Source organism: Vulpes vulpes, chromosome 12 (assembly GCF_048418805.1).
Source record: "Vulpes vulpes isolate BD-2025 chromosome 12, VulVul3, whole genome shotgun sequence".
Taxonomy (NCBI): Eukaryota; Metazoa; Chordata; class Mammalia; order Carnivora; family Canidae; genus Vulpes; species Vulpes vulpes.
Genome location: NC_132791.1, coordinates 182,826,938 through 182,847,763, shown reverse-complemented (window position 1 = coordinate 182,847,763; position 20,826 = coordinate 182,826,938). Strand labels below are relative to the sequence as shown.

Genomic DNA, 20,826 nt, shown 5'->3' with positions numbered 1-20,826 from the left:
ACAGAGACAGGTTGTGCAGGGCTTGATGGGCCATCAGAAGGGTTTGGGAGTTATCCCTAAACTGAGTGGGAAACCACTGAAGGATATAAACAAGGAAGTGGTATTATCAGAGTTGTCTTTTTCAAAACCCATGCAGTATTGAACAGAAAAAGGATAGGAGGGGTTCCTAGATGGCTCAGTCGGTTTAGTATCTGCCTTCGGCTCAAGGGCTCAAGTCGTGATTCTGGAGTCCCCCGTTTGAGCCTAATGCATGGCTCAGTGCATTGGGGAGTCTGCTTCTCCCTCCCCCTTCACCCCTCCCCCTCTGCTCATGCTCTGTCTCTTGCTTTCTCTCTCTCTCTTAAATAAATAAGTAAAATCTTGGGCAGCCCCAGCGGCTCAGTGGTTTAGTGCCTGCCTTCGGCCCAGGGCGTGATCTTGGAGACCCAGGATCAAGTCCCACATCGGGCTCCCTGCATGGAGCCTGCTTCTGCCTCTGCTTCTGTCTTTGCCCCTCTCTCTCTGTGTCTCTCATGAATAAATAAATAAAATCTAAAAAAATAAAAAAAATCTTTTTTAAAAAGAAAGGATAGGAGGAGGTAAGATTAGATTTGGGGAGACCCATTAGACGATTGGGCTTTGTGCACAGTGGTGGCACTAGATATGGAGCCAAGCAGATGGATTAGTTATATTTTGAAGGCTGTTTCAGAAGGAGTTAGTGATAGATTGAATGTGGGGAATATAGATTAAGGATGAGTAACTGGGTGAATGGAGGTGCTAGTTGCTGAAATGGGAACCCTTTTCTCTACCTGTATTGGCCTGATTAACACCTTCTCTCCCTTGGGATCTTGAATCAGAAATGATTTATTGGATGCCTAGGTGGCTCAGTCAGTTAAGCATCTGATTCTTGATTGTGGCCCAGGTCTTAATTTCGGGGTTATGAGATCAAGCCCTGTGTCAGGCTCTGTGCTCATGTGGAGTCTGAGATTCTTTCCCCCTCCTTCTCCCACCCCCTCTGTACTTCCCCTCTTGACCCCTTGTGCTCGCTGTCTTTCTAAAATAAATAAAATAGATAAAATAAAATAAAATGAAACAATGATTTCTTAAGGGAAGCCCTTCTCAACCTCTATCTGTCCCTTTCCTGCTGACACAGATTCCCAAAACCTCATGTCCTTCATAGCACTGTATGTGGTTTAATTTCCCAAGTATCTGTAAGTTCTCTTTCTATAACCCTCTTTTTCTACTCGACTTCCTCCTCTGCATTTTATCTCTAGTGCCAACCAGTGCTTGGCATATTATAGGGGCTCAATAAATGTCTGTTGAATGAATTAATGAAGACAGAAGAGGCAGCTTAGGAAAGCAGATCAGATCAAGATTTTTGTTTTGTGCATGTTTCTTATAAGATGTCCTTAAGATACCCAGGTGGGGATGTATATTGAGCAGTTGGTATAAGATACCTTTAGAGATCACCAGTATGGGCAGCCCTGGTGGTGCAGCGGTTTAGCCCGCCTGCAGCCCAGGGTGTGATCCTGGAGACCCGGGATCGAGTCCCACATCGGGTTCCCTGCATGGGGCCTGCTTCTCCCTCTGCCTGTGTCTCTGCCTCTCTCTCTCTCTCTATGTCTCTATGAATAAATAAATAAAATCTTAAAAAAAAAAGAGATCACCAGTATATTACCAATATTGTAAGCCATGGGAGTGAATACATTTACATCGGAGAATGTGTGGAATTAGAAGAGAAGAGGACCCAAGACTAAGGAGGAAACTCAACATGTGAGTTGAGGAGGTGGAACCAGCAATGATGCTGAGAAGCAAGACAGAGGGGTGGGAGAAAAACCAGGAAAGTGTGGGGTCAGGGAAGCCTAGGGAGGGGAGAGATCAAGAAGAGGGGAGGCTCAACCATGTCACTGTACTGTTAGTGAAACCAGATTGTGGACAAGTGTGTGTGTGGTTGATTGCCCAACCTCCAGGTAATTGGTGACTTTAATCAGAGCAGTTTTAGTAGAATGGTAGAAGAGGGCACCAGCCGGAATGGGCTAAATAGTAAAGAGAAAATGGAGACATTGTTAGTAACTGAGCAGAATAGAACATTGGCTAGCTAGCTTTGTGACTTTTTAGGGGGGGGGGGGGTCCATATTTGCTCAGCATAAATAATATTAACAGTTTTCTCTGGGATATGGAATTTTGATTTTTTTCTTTTTACTCCTGTTGGCTTTACCTTCAAAGTATATATTTAGGATGTGACCACTTCTCACTACCTCTACTACCAGCTTCCTGGCCTGAGCCACCATCATCTTTTTTTTTTTTTTTTTTTTTTTAAGATTTTACTTATTTATTCATGAGAGACATAGAGAGAGAGGCAGAGACATAGGCAGAGGGAGAAGCAGGCTACCCGCAGGGAGCCCAATGCAGAACTCGATCCCCAGACCCCAGGATCACACCTGGAGTTGAAGGCAGATGCTCAACTGCTGAGCCACCAAGCCACCATCGTCTTTTTTTTTTTTTTAATTTTTATTTATTTATTTTAGGATAGTCAGAGAGAGAGAGAGAGAGAGAGAGAGAGGCAGAGACAAAGGCAGAGGGAGAAGCAGGCTCCATGCACCGGGAGCCCGAGGTGGGATTCGATCCCGGGTCTCCAGGATCGCGCCCTGGGCCAAAGGCAGGCGCCAAACCGCTGCGCCACCCGGGGATCCCTCCACCATCGTTTCTTATGTTGGTTATCAAAGAGCCTTGTACTTGGTCTCCATGTGTTTACTCTGGCCCCTAACCAATTGCTTGTTCTAGAGTAATCACTGTGATCATGAGAAAACATGTTCAGTCATGCTACTTCTCTACTTAAAGTCCTTTACTGGCTTCTGTTTTGTGAAGAGCTAAAAATGTCCACGGAGTGTACTGCGAGTCCCTATGGGATCTGACACTGTCCTGTCTGCTTACTGCTGTGATATCGTGTATCTGACTTTCATTACTCTCTCTTCTCCTCTTTGTGTTCCAACCACGTTGGCCTTCTCACTGTTCCTCTAACACATCAGGGAAGCTGTTTCTTCTGCTGTATATTCTCCTACTAGATACCAACTTGACTAACTCAAGTCTTAGCTTTAATGTTATCTTCCCATTGAAGCCAATCTTGGTTTCCTTATTTAAACTTTTATATTTTAATGTAAATATTTTCACATATTTTTATATTTTAATGTAAAATATACCATTAGTATACCATTTATTTATATTTTTCCTGCTGGGAGTATGAGGTAAGTGGGTGAAGGTGGTCAAAAGATAGTAACTTCTAGGGCACCTGAGTGGCTTAGTTGGTTAAATGTCTAACTCTTGATTTTAGCTCAGGTCATGGTCTCAGGGTCATGTGATTGAGCCCCGTGTCAGGCTCTACATTCAGCATGGAGTCCTCTTGTCTCTCATCCTCTTCTCCACCCTTCCCCCTTCTCTCTCTCTTTCTCTCTCAAAAAAGGAAAAAGTAGATATGAACTTCCAGTTAGAAGATAAATATCTTCTGAGGATGTGATATACAACATAGCAACTATAGTTGACAATATTGTGTATTTAAAAGTTGCTAAGAATAGATCTTTTTTAATAAAGATTTTATTTTTTTATTTACTTACTTAATGAGAGAGAGAGAGAGAGCGAGCAGGAGGGAGCAGCGAGGGGGAAAGAATCCCAAGCAGACTCTGTGAGCTGAGCTCATCACAGAGCTCTGTCTCACAACCCTGAGATCGTGACCTGAGCCAAAATCAAGAGTCAAACACCCAACCTACTGACCTATTCAAGCACCCTACTAATAGTAGGTCATCATCATCACAAGACAAAAATTATTATTATTTTTAAAATTATTAATATATGAGGTAATAGATGTTAAGTTATTGTGGTAATCATTTTGTAGCATACACTTATATCAGATCATTATGTTGTACACCTTAAACTAATATACTGTATGTCAATCACATCTCAATGAAATGGAAAGAAATTTTAATCCATCCCTGGTGTTTTCAATCTTCCTTTTTCCTTGCTGTTTTTTTTTCTTTTGTAAAATATTTTTATTTGTTCATTTGACAGAAAGAGAGAGACCACAAGTAAGTGGAGTGGCAGGCAGAGGGAGAGGGAGAAGCAAGCTCCCTGCTGAGTAGGGAGCCCAACACGAGGCTTGATCCCAGGACCCTGGCATCATGACCTGAGCCGAAGGCAGATGCTTAACCAATAGAGCCACCCAGGCACCCCACTTCTTGCTGTTTTTTACTCTCTAGTATTACTCATTTTCCAACATACTGTATCATTTATTTATTATGGTTTTTTTTTTTTTTTTTTTTGCCTTTGTTTTCCTGCTAGAATAAAAGCTCTGTTAGAACAGGAATTTTTGTCTGTTTTGTTTTGTCATGTATCCCCAAAACTAGGACAGTGACTGGCACAGACTAGACACCTAATAAATATTCTTTCAATGAATGAATAAGCATGCATTATTTTTATGGTCAGAGAAAAGGAAAACAAAGTCTTATGTATTGGAAAGAAGAAGAAAAACCTATCTAACAGAAGAGATTTTCTTTATTTGAATTTCTAACTCTTGTTTTCCTTTTCTGCAGGCTTTAGCAGAGGAGGAATGATTGAGCACAGCCTCTCACTGTGCTACCGCAACAAACTCATCTTAGCCCCTATGGTTCGGGTAGGCACTCTCCCCATGCGGCTGCTGGCCCTGGACTATGGAGCGGACATTGTGTACTGTGAGGTAAGAGGCTCCTAATTTTCCTGGAGGACTTTTTCACCAGTGTAGCCTCCTAATCTGTGAGTTGAAGTGGCCAGGAGTTGGGGGAGAGAATGGGCACTCACTTCACAGGTCCTCACTGAAGGCAAATATGTATGACACTTGTGAGTTCTCTGGGCCCTGTTCAGGGCCAGGAGGCCAGGCAGCATGGAGGCATTGTGGGATTCCTGGGCTGGCTAGTTAGATGAGTGTCATGTCAGGTCACTGCCCTGGCCTCTGTAGGAGTTAATAGATGTTCAGTGCATGAGTGAATTACCTCATGGTTAGGAGGAGGTTGAAAAGGACCAGATTCAGGCTAGGGAAGCTGGATAGGGTTGGTTTGGGGAGCCACAGAATTTTCTAGTAGTAGTAGCTAGTAGGTTGCCTACATCCTGGCTGCTGTGGAGAACAGTAGGACTTGAGACCCAGGTTTAAAAAGCATTTTCAGGGTGTCTGGGTGGCTCAATCCGTTAAGTGTCTGGAATCAGGCCCTGCATTGGGCTTCCTGATTGGTGGAGAGGCTGCTTCTCCCCTCACCCTTTCCTGCTCCCCTTGCTTGTGCTTACTCTCTTTTTCTTTGTCAGATAAATAAATAAAATCTTAAAAAAGTATTTTCCAGGAAAAATAGCATTACAAGAGTAGCTGATATTGGATAGTGTGGGGGTGTGAGCAGTGTTTTTCAGCTGGGCATATAAAAGAATTATCTGGAGAGCTCCCCCCCATCTCCAGTCCCAATGTGTCTCCCTACTGTGTGTGAGAAGTAAGAAGAAGCCATTCAAATGCTTCAGATATTTCTGTCTTTCAGAGGCACTGGTGGTGGATGGGGACTGTGGCTATAAAAGGACAGCACAAGGGATTCTGGTGTTGATGTTTCTGTGTCTTAACTGTATCAGTGTCAATATCCTGGTTGTAATATTATACTATATTTTGTAAGACGTTACCATTGGGGAAGGTGGGCAAACAGTACATAGGAGCTCCTATTCTCTCTCTCTCTCTTTTTTAAAATTTTAAAGATGTTTTAAATTTATTTATTCATGAGAAAGAGAGAGAGAGAGAGAGAGAGAGAGAGGCAGAGGCAGAGACACAGGCAGAGGGAGAAGCAGGCAGGCTCCATGCAGGGACCCCGACATGGAACTCGATCCTGGGTCTCCAGGATCACACCCTGGGCTGAAGGCGGTGCCAAACCACTGAGCCACCCGGGCTGCCCTCTTTCTCTCTCTTTTTTTTATTTTATTTTTTTAAGATTTTGTTTATTTATTCGAGAGAGAGAGAGAGAGAGAGGCAGAGACACAGGCAGAGGGAGAAGCAGGCTCCATGAGGGGAGCCTGACGTGCAACTCGATCCTGGGTCTCCAGATTCAGGCCCTGGGCCGAAGGTGGTACTAAACCGCTGAGCCACCAGGGCTGCCCCCCTCTCTCTCTTTTTTAAAGTAGGCTCCATGCCCAGCAAGGAGCCTGACAGTGGCTTGAATTCACGAACTGAGCTAAGATCAAGAGTCTGATGCTTAACTGATTGAGCTACCCAGGCGCCCCTTGGAGCTCACATTCTTACAACTGCATATGAACCTCCAATTATTTCAAAATAAAAACTTCAGTTAAGAAGGAAGCCTCTGAGGGGTGCCTGGGTGGCTCAGTTGTTTTTTTTTTTTTTTTTTTTTGCTCAGTTGGTTAAGTGTCTGCCTTCAGCTCAGGTCATGATCCCAAGGTCCTGGGATCGAGCCCCATGTCGAACCCCATGTCAGGCTCCCTGCTCAGTGGGAAGCCTGTTTCTCCTTCCCCTCTACTGCGCCCGCTGCTTGTGCTCTCTATCTGCCAAATAAATAAATAAATAAATAAATAAATAAATAAATAAATAGAAAGCCACTGATGTAGAGAGAAGGGAGGGCTTAAGAGGGAACTTGGGAAGAATACACTCTAATATACTGGATGTTTATATGTGGGGGGACAGGTAAGTACTTTATGATAGAAAAGTGAAAGAATGGGGCACCTGGCTGGCTCAGTCAGTAGAGCATGTGACTCTTGGTCCTGGGGTTGTGAGTTCAAGCCCCACGTTGGGGGTGGAGCCTACTTAAAATTAAAAAAAAAAAAGTAGGAGTGAGAAGAATAGGCAAATTAAGAATGTGTGTCAGAGAAGGCAAAAGTCAGGTTTGTCAAATGTGACAGATGATGCAGAGAAATCCAATTTGCAAAAAGACCAAAAAGGTGTTTGATTTGAAAATCAGGTGATTGGAGGACAGCTGTGACAGAGATGAGGACTTGTTGGGGCAACATTGTGGAAGGAGCAGGAAATGAGGAAAGAGAAACAGAGCTGCCCACTACCCTTCAGGAATTCGAGAGGTGAAGGGAGGCAAAGAGTACACGCAAGTAGGGGAGATGGTGAAGGGAGTTGTTTCTGGGTGACTTGCATGTTTGCAACATAAGAGAAAGCTCTTAGCAGTGAGGGGAGGCCTGAAGATTTGGCAGATCACTGTGGGGTGGGTAGGGGCTGGACTTGGAGGGGCAGGATTCTGTTTTTTTTTTTTTTTTTTTTTTAAGATTTTATTTATTTATTCATGATAGAGGGCGGGGGGGTGGGCAGAGACACAGGCAGAGGGAGAAGCAGGCTCCATGCCGGGAGCCCGACGTGGGACTCAATCCCAGGACTCCAGGATCATGTCCTGGGCCAAAGGCAGGCACTGAACTGCTGAGCCACCCAGGGATCCCCGAGGGGCAGGATTCTAGATGAGGTGGTGGGATCTGCCTCCAAGATAGGGCAGAAAGGAGAGTGGGAGAACGGTGGAAGGCAGGGAAACCAAGGGATTTTGCCTGAGTGGCTTGTTTTACAAGACGTGGGAAGCCAATCTTCTCTCGGTGATGAAGGTGGCAGGAGTGGGATGGGGACCCGAGGAAAAAAAGTGAGGGCATTTTGGTCCCGTTCCTATGGGGAATGGGCACTGGGAGATTTGCCTGGCCATTACGTATGCATAGTCATGCTGGTTTTTAGTTTTATGGGAACGAGAGCTGCAAAGCCTGGCAGGCAGATGCCCGTGGCTGCAGATTGGCATGTCAGTATCTACAGCTGGGCAGAGGCAGAGCCAGCTAGGGTGCTAGCAAGGTGAAATGGGAGAGAGGGGCTATGTGTTGTCCAAATGTGGGAGTTGTCAGAAAGGGAGGTTCCCGAGTTTAGGGTCACGGGCATAGAACCTGAATTCTAAGGGGTTTGTTGAAATAGAGTCAAGGAGGTCCAAGAAATGAGAGTTGGGCATCCATAAGCTTTCCAGGCTGTCGGAATATCCCCAGGGCAGGAAGGAACCTGTGTCCAGAGGTCAGTCCCGAGGGAATGTGATAGTGCACTGAGCATTATTTATCTGGTCACTCATCCTTGGAGCCACTACTCAGGCCCCCAAGTGGTCAGCTGTGGGTTAGGGTTAGCTTTTCTTTTCTTTTCTTTTCTTTTCTTTTCTTTTCTTTTCTTTTCTTTTCTTTTCTTTTCTTTTTTTCTTTTCCTTCCTTTTCTTTTCTTTTCTTTTCTTTTCTTTTCTTTTCTTTCTTTTTCTTTCTTTTTTAAGATTTTATTTATTTATTCATGAGAGACCCACAGAGAGAGGCAGAAATATAGACAGGGAAGCAGGCTCTTCACAGGGAATGCAGTGAGAGACTTGATCCCTAGACCGGGATCACGCCCTGAGCCGAAGGCAGATACTCAACCACTGGGCCACCCAGGTGTCCCAGGGATAGCCCTTCTTAGCCAGCCCCCTTCTCGCCCTCCAGAAAAACCTCTTGGACATAGAAGAAGATTGGGAGGAAGGACTGTGAGGACTTGTGGACTCAGAGCCTGAGGAACGGAGACCAAAAAGATCAAGTCCCAGAGAACTCAGCTGTTGTTTTGTTGCTTGTGATGCCCTCTTTGGCATGTTTGATGGGCATTTACTTTGGGAGAATCAATATGGCTTATGAACAAACCGGCCTCTGCCAGAGGACACCTCGACCTTCTACCCAAGCCTAACCCCTATGAAGAGCAGAGGCACTGGTCAGTGGACCCTTAGCATGGGTAGGTGGCCAGGGACTGGGCCAAGTACTAGACATGGCACAGTATGGTGCCTGGTGCCCCCTGGTGGATCCAGCGTTGCTCTACAGGCCCTCTGCCTGGATGGTCAATCTTCTGGGTTCACATGAAGTGGCACAACTGCAGATTTAGTTAAACCATCCCACCCACCTAATAGGACCAGCATATAGGGTCTACGACATACCAGGCATGCATGTACCTCCTCAAAAGCTCTGCAAAGCCCTCAGCAGCTGGAAGTGAAGAAAGGATGAACTAGCTCAGCAGAAGTCGAGGGAGTCAAGGGAGTTAGATCTCTAGAATCTTTTCTTTGTGCACAACTGAAACTAAGGTCTGCCTTATTGTTAGGGGTTTTCCAAGAGTTCCTCAGATGTCATTTATCGATTCTTTTTTTTTTTTTTTTTAAGATTTTATTTATTTATTCATGGGAGATACAGAGAGAGAGGCAGAGACGTAGGCAGAGGGAGAAGCATGCTCCCGATGAGCCCGATGTGGGACTCAATCCTGGAACCCCTGGATCACGCCTTGAGCTGAAGGCAGACGCTCAACCACTGAGCCACCCAGGTGTTCCTATCTATTCCTTATTATAAGGGGACTCCAGTCCCTTAAACTGTGAGAGGACACCTACCTGTTAGACTTAAACCTTTTACTAAGCAAGATCAAGGGAGGAGGTGGTGTTCTTAAGAGACCCTGATTTCCAGAATGGGCACTTAAATTTTTTTTGTGTGGGTGTGGTAAAAAACACATAACATAGAATTTACCATCTTAAACATTTTTGAATGTGCACTTTGGTAGTGTTGAGTTGTGAAACAGATCTCTAGAATCTTTTCTTTGTGCACAACTGAAACTCTCTATCTGTGAAACAACTCCCCCTTACCCCATCTCTCCAACCCCTGGTAACCATTCTTCTATTTTCTGTTTCTATGAATTTAACTACTTTAGATACCTCCTAGAAGTGGAAGCATGTGATATTTGTCTTTTTGTGACTGGATTGTTTCGCTTAGCATAGTATTCTTAAGGTTCATTTATGTTGTAGTATGTGGCAGGGTTTCTTTCATTTTTTAGCTGAATCATATTCCATTGTATGTATATGCCCCATTCTGTTTATACATTCACCTGTTGATGGACATTTGGGTACTTGCACCTTTTGGTTATTTTGAATAGTGCTGCTATGAACATAGGTATGCAAATACCTCTTTGAGATCTTGCTTTCAGTTCTTTTGGGTATATATATCCTCAAGTAGGATTGCTAGATCAGGTGGTAGTTCTGTTTTTCATTTTTGGGTTTTTTTTTTTTAAGATTTTATTTATTTATTAGAGACACAGAGAGAGAGAGAGAGAGAGAGAGAGAGAGAGAGAGAAAGGCAGAGAGAGAGAGAGAGAGAGAGAGAGGCAGAGACACAGGCAGAGGGAGAAGCAGGCTCCATGCAGGGAGCCCTACATGGGACATGGTGGGACGTCTCCAGGATCACGCCCAGTCTCCAGGATCATACCTGGGGCTGAAGGCAGCGCTAAACTGCTGAGCCACCTGAGGCTGCCCTGTTTTTCATTTTTGGAGGAAACTCTAGACTATTCTCCCTAGCAGTTACACCACTTTACAATTCTACCAACAGTGCACAATTTCTCCACATCCTTGCTAACACCAGTTCTGTTCATTCGTCTTTCTTTCTTTCTTTCTTTCTTTCTTTCTTTCTTTCTTTCTTTCTTTCTATAGCAGCCATCCTAATGGGTGAAAGGTGATAGCTCATTGTGGTTTTAATTTGCATATCTCTGGTGATTAGCAATGCTGAGTATGTGCATATGCTTGTTGAGTGTCAGTGTATCATCTTTGGAGAAATTTTTATTTAAGTCCTTTCCCCAGAATGGCTTAAAAAAGAATTCATATTTATGGAAAAGTTGGTATATGTTTATACCTCAGTAAAAATTTTTTTAAAAGGGAAAAAAATTATTGAAAAGTTGCAGGAAAAAAAAAGAAAAGTTGCAGGAATGGACAGAGAGCATCTATCTGTACCCATATTGACCAATGCAACATTTTTGTTTGATTTGTTTTATCATTTGTGTTCTATCTAATGTATATATATTTTCTTCTTAACTAATTTTTAAAAATTGAAGTACAGTTGACACACAATGTTACATTAGTTTCATGTGTTCTCCTTAACTATTTTTTTTTCTCCTTAACTATTTGAGAGTAAGTTTCATGCAGTATGATTTCTTACTTCTCAAGTACTTCACTGATATTTTCCCAGAATTAAGTCTTTCTTCTATTCAATTATGATATAGGCATCATCTTTGGTTAACTTAATATTGATACAGTACTTTTTAAAAATCTACCTTCTATGTTCTAATTTTGTCAGTTGACCCAAAATTGTTCTTCTAAGCATTATTTTAACATCTTTTTCCCCCCAATATTTTATTTGGGACACCTGGGTGGCTCAGTGGTTGAGTGGCTGCCTTTGGCTCAGGTCGTGATCCCGGGGTCCTGGGATTGAGTCCCGCATCAGGCTCCATAGAGGGAACCTGCTTCTCCCTCTGCCTATGTCTCTGTCTCTGTGTATGTGTCTCTCTCATGAATAAACAAATCTTTTTAAAGATAGCTAAATAAAGAATTTATTTTAGGGGCATCTGGGTAGCTCAGTTGTTTATGTGTCTGTCTGCCTTTGGCTTAGGTCCTGATCTTTGGTCCTGAGATTGAGTCCTGGGGCTAGTTCGTGCTAGCCCCTCCCCCCACTCGTGCTTTTCCTCTCTCAAATAAATAAAATCTTTAAAAAAAAAGATTTTATTTTTACGTAATCTCTACATTTAACATGGGGTTTGAATTTACAAATGCAAGATTAAGAGCCTCATGGTCTATTGTCTAAACCAGGCAGACTCCCCTTTTAACACCTTTACTGAGATGATTCATATGCCACATCATTCACCAATTCAAACTGTATAATTTGGTGCCTTTTGGTATATTTACAGAATTGTCCATCCATCACCACAGTAAACTATTGAATATTTTCATCACACCAAAAAGAAACCTCATATCTGTTAGCAACTCTCCCCGATTTCTCCCTTCCCAAGTCCCTGGAAATCAATATTCTACTTTCAGAAATATTCTACTTTCAAGACCTAAGCTGAGATCAAGACCTGAGCTGAGATCAAGAGTCTGATGTTTGGGGCACCTGGGTGGCTCAGTGGTTGAGCATCTGCCTTTGGCTCAGGTTGTGATCCTGGGGTCCCAGGATCAAGTCCCACACAGGGCTCCCTGCTGGAAACCTGCTTCTCCCTCTGCCTGTGTCTCAGCCTCTCTCTCTCTCTCTGTGTCTCTTAGGAATAAATAAATAAAATACTAAAAAAAAAAACAAAGAAAAAAAGTCTGATGTTTAACTATACTGAGCCACCCAGGTGCCCCTAAGGCATTTTAAAACTAAATGTTGTGGGGTGCCTGGCTGGCTTAGTCAGTAGACCATGTGACTTTTGATCTCAGGGTTTTGAGTTCAAGCTCCACATTGAGCAATGGAGGCTACTTTAAAAAAAAAAAATGTTGTTCAGAACATTGGGTACTCATTTGAAGAAAAAATGACTTATAAATGGCTGTAATTTTCAGGCAAGTTAAAATCTAAATTCGTTTTGGGATGCCTGGGTGGCTCAGTTGGTTAAGTGTCTGCCTTTGGCTCAGGTCATGATCCCAGAGTCCTGGGATCAAGCCCTGCATTGGACTCCTTGCTCAGCAGGAGTCGTCTTCTCTCCCTTTGCCCCTGCTCATGTTCATGCACATGCATGCGTGCTCTCTCTCTCTCTCTCTCAAATAAATAAATAAATAAATCTGGGATCCCTGGGTGGCGCAGCGGTTTAGCGCCTGCCTTTGGCCCAGGGCGCGATCCTGGAGACCCGGGATCGAATCCCACATCGGGCTCCCGGTGCATGGAGCCTGCTTCTTCCTCTGCCTGTGTCTCTGCCTCTCTCTCTCTCTCTCTCTCTCTCTCTCTGTGACTATCATACATTAAAAAAAAAAAAAAAAAAAAAAATTTAAAAAGTTACAAGAGGACTATTTTAACAAAATCTAAATTATTTTTAAAAAGAATGGGACGCCTGGGTGGCTCAGTGGTTGGGCGGCTGCCTTCGGCTGAGGTCATGATCCCAGGATCCAGGATCGAGTTCCACATCGGGCTCCTGCCAAGAGCCTGCTTCTCCCTCTGCCTATGTCTCTGCCTCCTCTCTCTCTGTCTCTCATGAATAAATAAATCTTAAAAAAATTATTTGTAAGAAGAGGAAAAAACAATTGAGATTATTTATTTATTTATTTATTTATTTATTTATTTATTTATAGATTTTATCTATTTATTTGACAGAGAGAGAGAGAGAGAGAGAGAGAGAGCGCACAAGCAGGAGGAACTATAGGCAGAGGGAGAAGTAGGGAGCCCAATGTGAGTCTTGGTTCTAGGACCCTGAGACCATGTCCCGAGCCAAAGGCAGTCGCTCAACCAACTGAGCCACCCAGGTGCCCCAAGATTATATTCTTCACTATATAATGGAGATATATTTAGGAAGTAAAAGGTACTGTTCATGGCCAAGTTAGGGTGATCTTTCCTATAAAAATAGAATGTTATGTATGATAGAAATTAAGGTTTGTAACAACGCGGATAGACCTAGAGGGTATTATGCTAAGTAAAATAGTCAACAGAGAAAGACAAATACTGTCTGATCTTACTACCTGTGGAATCTATTTATTTATTTTTAAAAATTTTTTTTAAAGATTTTATTTATTTATTCATAGAGACAGAGAGAGGGAGAGGCAGTGACAGTCAGAGGAAGAAGCAGGCATCATACAGAGAGCCTGACGTGGGACTCGATCCAGGGTCTCCAGGATCACGCCCTGGTCTGCAGGCGGCGCTAAACTGCTGCGCCACTGGGGCTGCCCCTACCTGTGGAATCTAAAAAGCAAAGCAAATAAAAAACAACAACAAAGGGGATCCTTGGGTGGCGCAGTGGTTTGGCGCCTGCCTTTGGCCCAGGGCGCGATCCTGGAGACCCGGGATCGAATCCCACGTCAGGCTCCCGGTGCATGGAGCCTGCTTCTCCCTCTGCCTGTATCTCTGCCTCTCTCTCTCTCTCTCTCTGTGTGACTATCATGAATAAATAAAAATTAAAAAAAAAAAAATTAAAACAACAACAACAAAAAAGAGAAACAAACTCATAAATACAGAGAACAAACTAGTGGTTGCCAGAGGGGAGGAAGTTAGGGGATGAGTGAAGTAGGCAAAGGAGTTTAAGAGGTACAGACTTGTAGTTATAATATGAATAAGTTATAGGATTGAAAAGCACTGGGACGCCTGGGTGGCTCAGCAGTTGAGCACCTGCCCCTGGCTCAGGGCATGATCTCAAGATGGAGTCCCACTTCAGGCTCCCTACCTGGAGCCTGCTTCTCCCTCTGCCTATGTCTCTGCTTTTCTCTCTCTGTGTCTTTCATGAATAAATAAATAAAATCTTAAAAAAAAAGAGTAAAGCTTAGGGAATATTGTCAATAATACTGTAATAACTTTGTTTGATGATACATGGTAACTACATTTCTTGTGGTGAGCATTTCATAAAGTATAGAATTGTTTGAACCACTGTTGTACAACTGAAAGTAACATAATATTATATGTCAACTATATCTCAAAACTAGAAAAAAAATAGGTTAAAAAAACAATTGAGGAAGTGGTAGTAATAGAAGAAAAGTATTTGTGGTGGGTAACTCAGAAAAACTCAATATCCAATTTGACAAAGGATAGATTTTTTTCCTGCAACTTGTATAGATGTAAAAGGCAGTTTGCTCTGAAGATTCACTGATCATAAACTACCACTAGGAAAAACGATGTTTGTTTTCACTTAATTAAGGAAATATAGTGAAAAAACTATGAGGTTCCATTTTATCCCAGAACTAACTAAAATGAATAAAATTGACGAACAGTGGTGTTGAGGGTGCGTGAGTGAGCAGACACACTTGTGGTTTTATTGGTGACAATTTAATTTCTCCACTTAAACAGTTGAACATCTGCTGCATACAAGGTCTTGAAGAGGTTCTGGCAGATGTTTCGTGAGCACTTGCAACATGCTAGATGCTGATGATGAATGAAATGGCATCCAGGCCCCACAGGCTCCTTTGGTGTGGTGGGGAGACTGAAAAGAAAACAAGACATTTCAAAGGCCATTTTGCCTTAATTCCTCCTCTTGTGGCTCAGGCTACCTGGCCTGGGTCCTCAAGGCCTACCTTTGTGTGGTCACAGGATCCTCCTCAGGGGGTTTATAGTCTAATGTAAAGGTATGACTGAGGTATGTATAGCTAGCATTTGAAGAAGTAGCAAATGTGGACTTGGAGGAGGGGCGTTTGGGAATCCTGAGGAGGACAAGTTAGATCTGGCAGGGCTGGGGCTTCAGCAAAGGCTTGCCTTGCTGTCTCCTGCTCATTTCTGGCTGAAGTTCAGCCTGCCTGCAAAGCTTCTTTTTATGAGCACAGGCCATTTGATGCTCTGCCCACTTTCCCACTTGCCTTTTTGGCCTGCCCCTGCAACTAAGATCCTGGCTCCAGGGGCTCTGTGTTGGGCTCTGTCCATCCCTTGAGACACTACACGGACTCTTGGGGTTAAATGCCAGCCACATATCCGTAACTGCTTGGTGGTGGTGATTTGTTTGGCCAGGACTGGTGGACATCGGGTACTTGATGACCTGAATGCAACATAGAGAATAGCCAGAGAAACGCCTATGTGTGTACTAACTCAGATGATGAGTATGTGGGGAAGCCATAGGTGCCCTTTGTCCACTTTAGCTTTGCATACTCCCATGAGGGAGCTATTGTGCCCGCCTGGCTGGAGTTGTGACTTGCTGAGGCTCATTGGTAATCAGTATGGGGATGGATACCAGAGTTTCCTCTCTATTTTTCTGGACCTGCAGAACCCCTTGGTATGAGCTTCTGGGCAGTGTGGCAGGTTTTATCTTACACATTTGTTGAAATGATCACTGAACAAAGCAGAACAGTTGTTTCCTACCAAGAGGCAGAGGATCTTAGTCCTTCAGGAGACAGGAGCTTTCCCTTCATTTTCATGATCCTGATTTTGAAGAAACCTCTTTCTCTTTTCTTTCCTAAGTCAGTTTGAAGATGTCCAGAGTCAAAGAGCTCACCCCTTTTGTTTCCACACAGTGTGACCCATGTTGGGCAGGAGTTTTAGAACTGATCTCAAGGCTTCCTCCCTCTGCTTTTATTCACTGGTCCCACTTTTGTCCTTGGACATTTCCTGGGAGCCCAACACTGTTTGTTGTTTGTGTGGGGATGAGGTAGGAGGGTCTTTGAGGGGATGGACTGGAACTGAGATGAGTAGGTGGGGAGAGTGTCCAGGTGTCCATAATCTGGTCTATTGTCTTAATCTCTGGCTCTCTGAGTAGCTCATCCTTCCTAGGCCCCCGATGTCTTCACAGCCACTGGGAGGAATAGCTGACCGAGGGTAGCTCACTCAGGCTCCTGCTTGCCATGTTTAGGTGAGGATATCAGTGTTACATTTCCCAAAAGCCATGATTTGTTGTTAGTAGTAGGATAACAGGTTGAGTGACCACCCTCCTATTAGTGACCTCCAGTGAAGGTCCCTCCCCCTGGGCCTAGGACCTACATGACCAGCACTGATAAGTGCCCTCTGATTCCTCTGCAGGAGCTGATTGACCTCAAGATGCTTCAGTGCAAGAGAGTTGTCAATGGTGAGTACAGTTCTGATCCCAGGATTGTGTGGGTACCTGGTCAGGCCCAAGCAGTCCAACTACTCCTGCCCTTGCGTGGAGTGACAGTGTCCTGCCAGTGTGCTCCTTGCCTGGCTGTGTCATTTTGTGGATAGTGTCCTCCTTTGACAGCAGTCACTACTCTCCAGAGACCCTGACAAAGAGCCAAATATAAAATAGGCGGAGAATACCTTCCACCCACAGGCTTGCTGGCATAGACAGTGACAGGTTTCATAGTAGAGGAGGGACCCTAAAAGCCTTGGGGTTGGCCAGCTTAAGCATTGTTCCTGACTCTGCTACTCCCTAGCTGTGTGACTTTGGGCACGTCACAATGACTTCTCTGCCTCCATTTCTTCAGCTGTTAAGATGAAAATCAAAACCCCTGCTTTACTTAAATCATATGGTTGGAGTGAAAATCAAATAAGATAAGGTACGTGTAAGTACTTTGCAGATAGAAGTGGTTGTGCTAAATTGTGGTTTTGCTTATGTTTTATTGATGAGGCTGATTCTTTTTTGATTAGAGTTGTGGTATTGTTTGAGGTTTTCGAAATGTATACCCATTTTTGAAACCTTAATATCAGAAGTTGTGACTCATTTTGTCTTTGTTTTAGATATATATTTTTTTGTTACGAAAATTTCATTTTTACAGAACCATATAGCCTATAAAATGAAAATGCCCATAATTTCATATTTGAAGAGGTAATCATGAGGAGGAATAATATATATTTTTTTACACGTTTAGTAAAGTGTGTATGTAAAAATAGAGAATGTTTCTGTATATGCTTTCCCTTGGGATCATGCTCTGCAAGTTTTGTCCCTTTTTTACTAGAACCTTTCCACATGTCAGTACCTGTAGATAATTATGTCAGAATTGATTTCATCAGTGTTTTAATGGGAGTTTCCAGTATTTTGCTGTTAAAAATAAAGCTGTATAAACACAGTAAGTTTTTGCGGTTCTTCTCTCAGACTTCCTCTTGCTAGTTAAAAGCCTGCGCTGTTGGAATTTACTTCAATTGCCTCTCCCAACATGTCACCACCTTTACCCTACGTTTTTAACCTAATCTGTTTAGTGCTGAGTTGATAATAACTGCTTCCATTTATGGAAATGCCTTACGTGTATTAAAGATCTCATTCATTTCTCAAAATAAATGCACAAGGTAGGCATAATCTCCCATCTGCCACATTGGATCTCTTTGATGTGCCCGTCATCTTTGAGAGCTAATAATGGTAGTACCTACTATAAGCTATATTTTGAACAGTATATGAAATTCTTATTATTTACAACAATTATGTTCTATTAGGTTGCATCGAACAACAAATTAGCAAATACTGAACCATTGCTTTTAGGGGAAATACAGGATTAAGTTTGTGCAAGCATCTGGTCACAGCATTTTCACTAACAGATCAGTACATAACCTTGTTTTATATGTGTTTCTATTTTAACATTGAACTCACAGACTTCAGTTCTCTAATTTCATGTTTGAACAGAGGTTGTTTAACATGTATTTTCTCTGTAAGGCATCTCTGAGCCTTCTTGTGCTTTGGAGCACGAGATAACACTTTAGCACTGTGCTTGGGGCCATTTTCAACAGCGGAATTAACAAAAGGCCCACAAATGCAGAAATATGTGATGTTAAATATACCGCCATAAGGACACTTATTTACAGTATAAGACCTTAGCTGGAAATGCACACATCAGGGGACTGACTTTTTTTTTTTTTTTGACATTTTTTTTTAAAGTTTTTATTTATTTATGATAGTCACACAGTGAGAGAGAAAGAGAGAGGCAGAGACATAGGCAGAGGGAGAAGCAGGCTCCATGCACCGGGAGCCCGACGTGGGATTCAATCCCGGGTCTCCAGGATCACGCCCTGGGCCAAAGGCAGGCGCTAAACCGCTGCGCCACCCAGAGATCCCCAGGGGACTGACTTTTTTTACAGTTCTACATCAGTCTGTGAATGACCATGAAAATGCCATGAGTATTGATTTTGGGGTTACAGATACATTTTAGCAATCAGGCAAATTTGGAAGTATGTAAGTACACGTAATGAGGGTTGACTGTAATAGAGTGAATCTCCACTCACAGTACATGGTAAATAATTAAGAAACAGCAACTTTACTGAACTTCAGAGTGACATCTGGGAAAATTTGGGCCAAGGCTAAAACATAGACAAGGTTCCATGTATGCACATTTTTTTTCAGTCTTTTAAAAATTACAAAATGTAAATACTATACCAAGGAAGTGCATAAAACACAAGCATGCAGTATAACAAATAACTGTAAAGCAGCCAGCTGTAACTAACCATCCCCTAGATCGAGGAATAGACCATCATTAGCACCTCAGAAGTTTCCAGGTGCTCACTGATTTCTTTAAAGAATTATGTATTTCCAGCATCCATTTCTCCCCTTCAGAGTGATTTTTTTTTTGCTGTGTTTTCTCCCAGGGATTAGGCTAGGTTGAACTTGCTTCTTCATTGGGTGGCCCTGTGTGTTTGTATTTTCTTGCAGAGGTGCTCAGCACAGTGGACTTTGTCGCCCCTGATGACCGAGTCGTCTTCCGCACCTGCGAAAGAGAGCAGAGCAAGGTTGTTTTCCAGATGGTATGAGATTCCAGGGGCTGAGCACCCTCCCAAGGGTTATGCATCCTTAAATGCCTGGGCTCTGTTGCATAGTAGTGGTTTCCTTAGACTGCTTTAATGTTTTTCAAAGATTTGTTCATGAGTGTTTATGTTGTCAGAGAGAGTTTAAGGAAGTCAAGTTAGAGCACTCTGTTACATGCCTCCAGTGTCAAATATAATTTCCTTAGTTGTTGGAATTGTTTGTTTGGTATGACTTATATATTTTTACCTGCTAGGATTGGTTTTTCAGTTCATGTTCTTTGTTTTTGTATAGTCTGTATATATTTCCCATAGAAAGAAAATTAGGTTTCCTCAAGACTAGTTGATTTATGTTTGGCTTGAATGACTCCATAGCACTCTTCTCTCACTTTTTCAGAAATAAGTTCTGTATGACGTTTAAGTTTTTATTTTTATCTTATTTTATTTTATTTATTTTAAAGATTTTATTTATTTATTCATGAGAGACACACAGAGAGAGAGAGAGAGAGAGAGACAGAGAGAGAGAGAGGGAGGCAGAGACACAGGCAGTGGGTGAAGCAGGCTCCATGCAGGGAGCCCGACGTGAGACTCGATCCCGGGACTCCAGGATCACACCCTAGGCTGAAGGCAGGCGCTAAACTGCTGAGCCACCCAGGCTGCCCCAGATGTTTAATTTTTAAACTTAACAATGGGTAGACATATGTTAAAGCAAATATAGCAAAATATTAATTGTAGAATATAAGTGATGAGTATATGAATATATGTTCACTATATAATTTTGTCAACTTTTTTTTGTGTTAGAAAATAATCACAGGATTGAGGATGTTTTCTAGGCCTTCCAGGTCCAATTTTTACCTCTGACAGTGAGCTAGTTCAATGGCCTGGCTGTTTAAGAGGATGACAGGCAGACTCTACTTGCTGAAGTGTGCGTGCACATGGAGTGCATAGATGTGTTTGTCTATGCATCTGTGCATGTATCTGTGTCAGGGATGGTGATTGATGCAGTCTCTTTTGTTCCCAGGGGACCTCAGATGCAGATCGAGCCCTTGCTGTGGCCAAACTTGTGTAAGTTCTGTCTTTGGGACTGCCTTTTCCTCTCCTATGGGCTGTGAAGCTTTACTGTTTTGGTGACCTTGGAGGTGACCATCCTTCTGTCTCTTAGCTCTTTACCTTCTCTTTCCAAATTAAGAGTATCTGTTGTTTTTTGTTTTTCTCTGTTTTTGGCATCTGAGGGCTGGCCTGGGACTCATGTGTACCAACAGTACCCAGATTCCAGATAACCTCTGTTCAGGCAGCTATTTTTTAGTATTTATTCATGAAGTTCTCTTTCCAGGGTTTCTTATGACTATGAGCCCTAACATTTTGAGGCTCATGAAGTGTAGATAAGGTTTACTGCTGCCTAGATTAATGAAGGCAGGAGAGTACGTGGTTAGGAGATGGGCTTTAGAGTTAGGCAGACCTGGGTTGGAATTCTGAGTTGCTGCTTGCTGAGATTCCAGGGGCTGAGCACCCTCCCAAGGGTTATTTGATCTTAGATAAGTTGCCTAATCATACTTTAACCAAGGGAACTTAGTTTCCTTATCTATGAAATGAGATCAATAGTACTACCTACCTCTGTCTTTATAGGTGACAGTAGATGAAATAATGCACATAAATGTCTTCACAGTAATGTGGTACATACTGAGTAATTAGTGTTATTATTATTAAGTGAAATGATGGTGAGAAGGAACTTAGGCATTA

The 20,826-nt window shown here is 42.8% G+C and overlaps 1 protein-coding gene across 9 annotated transcripts in view; it reads left to right on the top strand.

Moving 5' to 3' along the window:
- The window catches only part of DUS2 (dihydrouridine synthase 2), a 50,108-nt gene that overhangs the window by 7,932 nt on the left and 21,350 nt on the right, over positions 1-20,826 (top strand). For 4 of the 9 annotated variants that reach the window (XM_026011548.2, XM_026011543.2, XM_072731649.1 and 1 more), the window contains 4 exons: positions 4,563-4,705; positions 16,426-16,471; positions 18,998-19,089; positions 20,108-20,151. In XM_026011548.2, coding sequence (XP_025867333.1) covers positions 4,580-4,705; positions 16,426-16,471; positions 18,998-19,089; positions 20,108-20,151 — 308 coding nt within the window. In that variant the 5' untranslated portion in view covers positions 4,563-4,579. Of the gene's footprint in view, positions 1-4,562; positions 4,706-8,469; positions 8,750-16,425; positions 16,472-18,997; positions 19,090-20,107; positions 20,152-20,826 lie in introns of all 9 variants that reach the window. The other 5 variants (XM_072731646.1, XM_072731647.1, XM_072731645.1 and 2 more) reach the window with 3 other exon arrangements.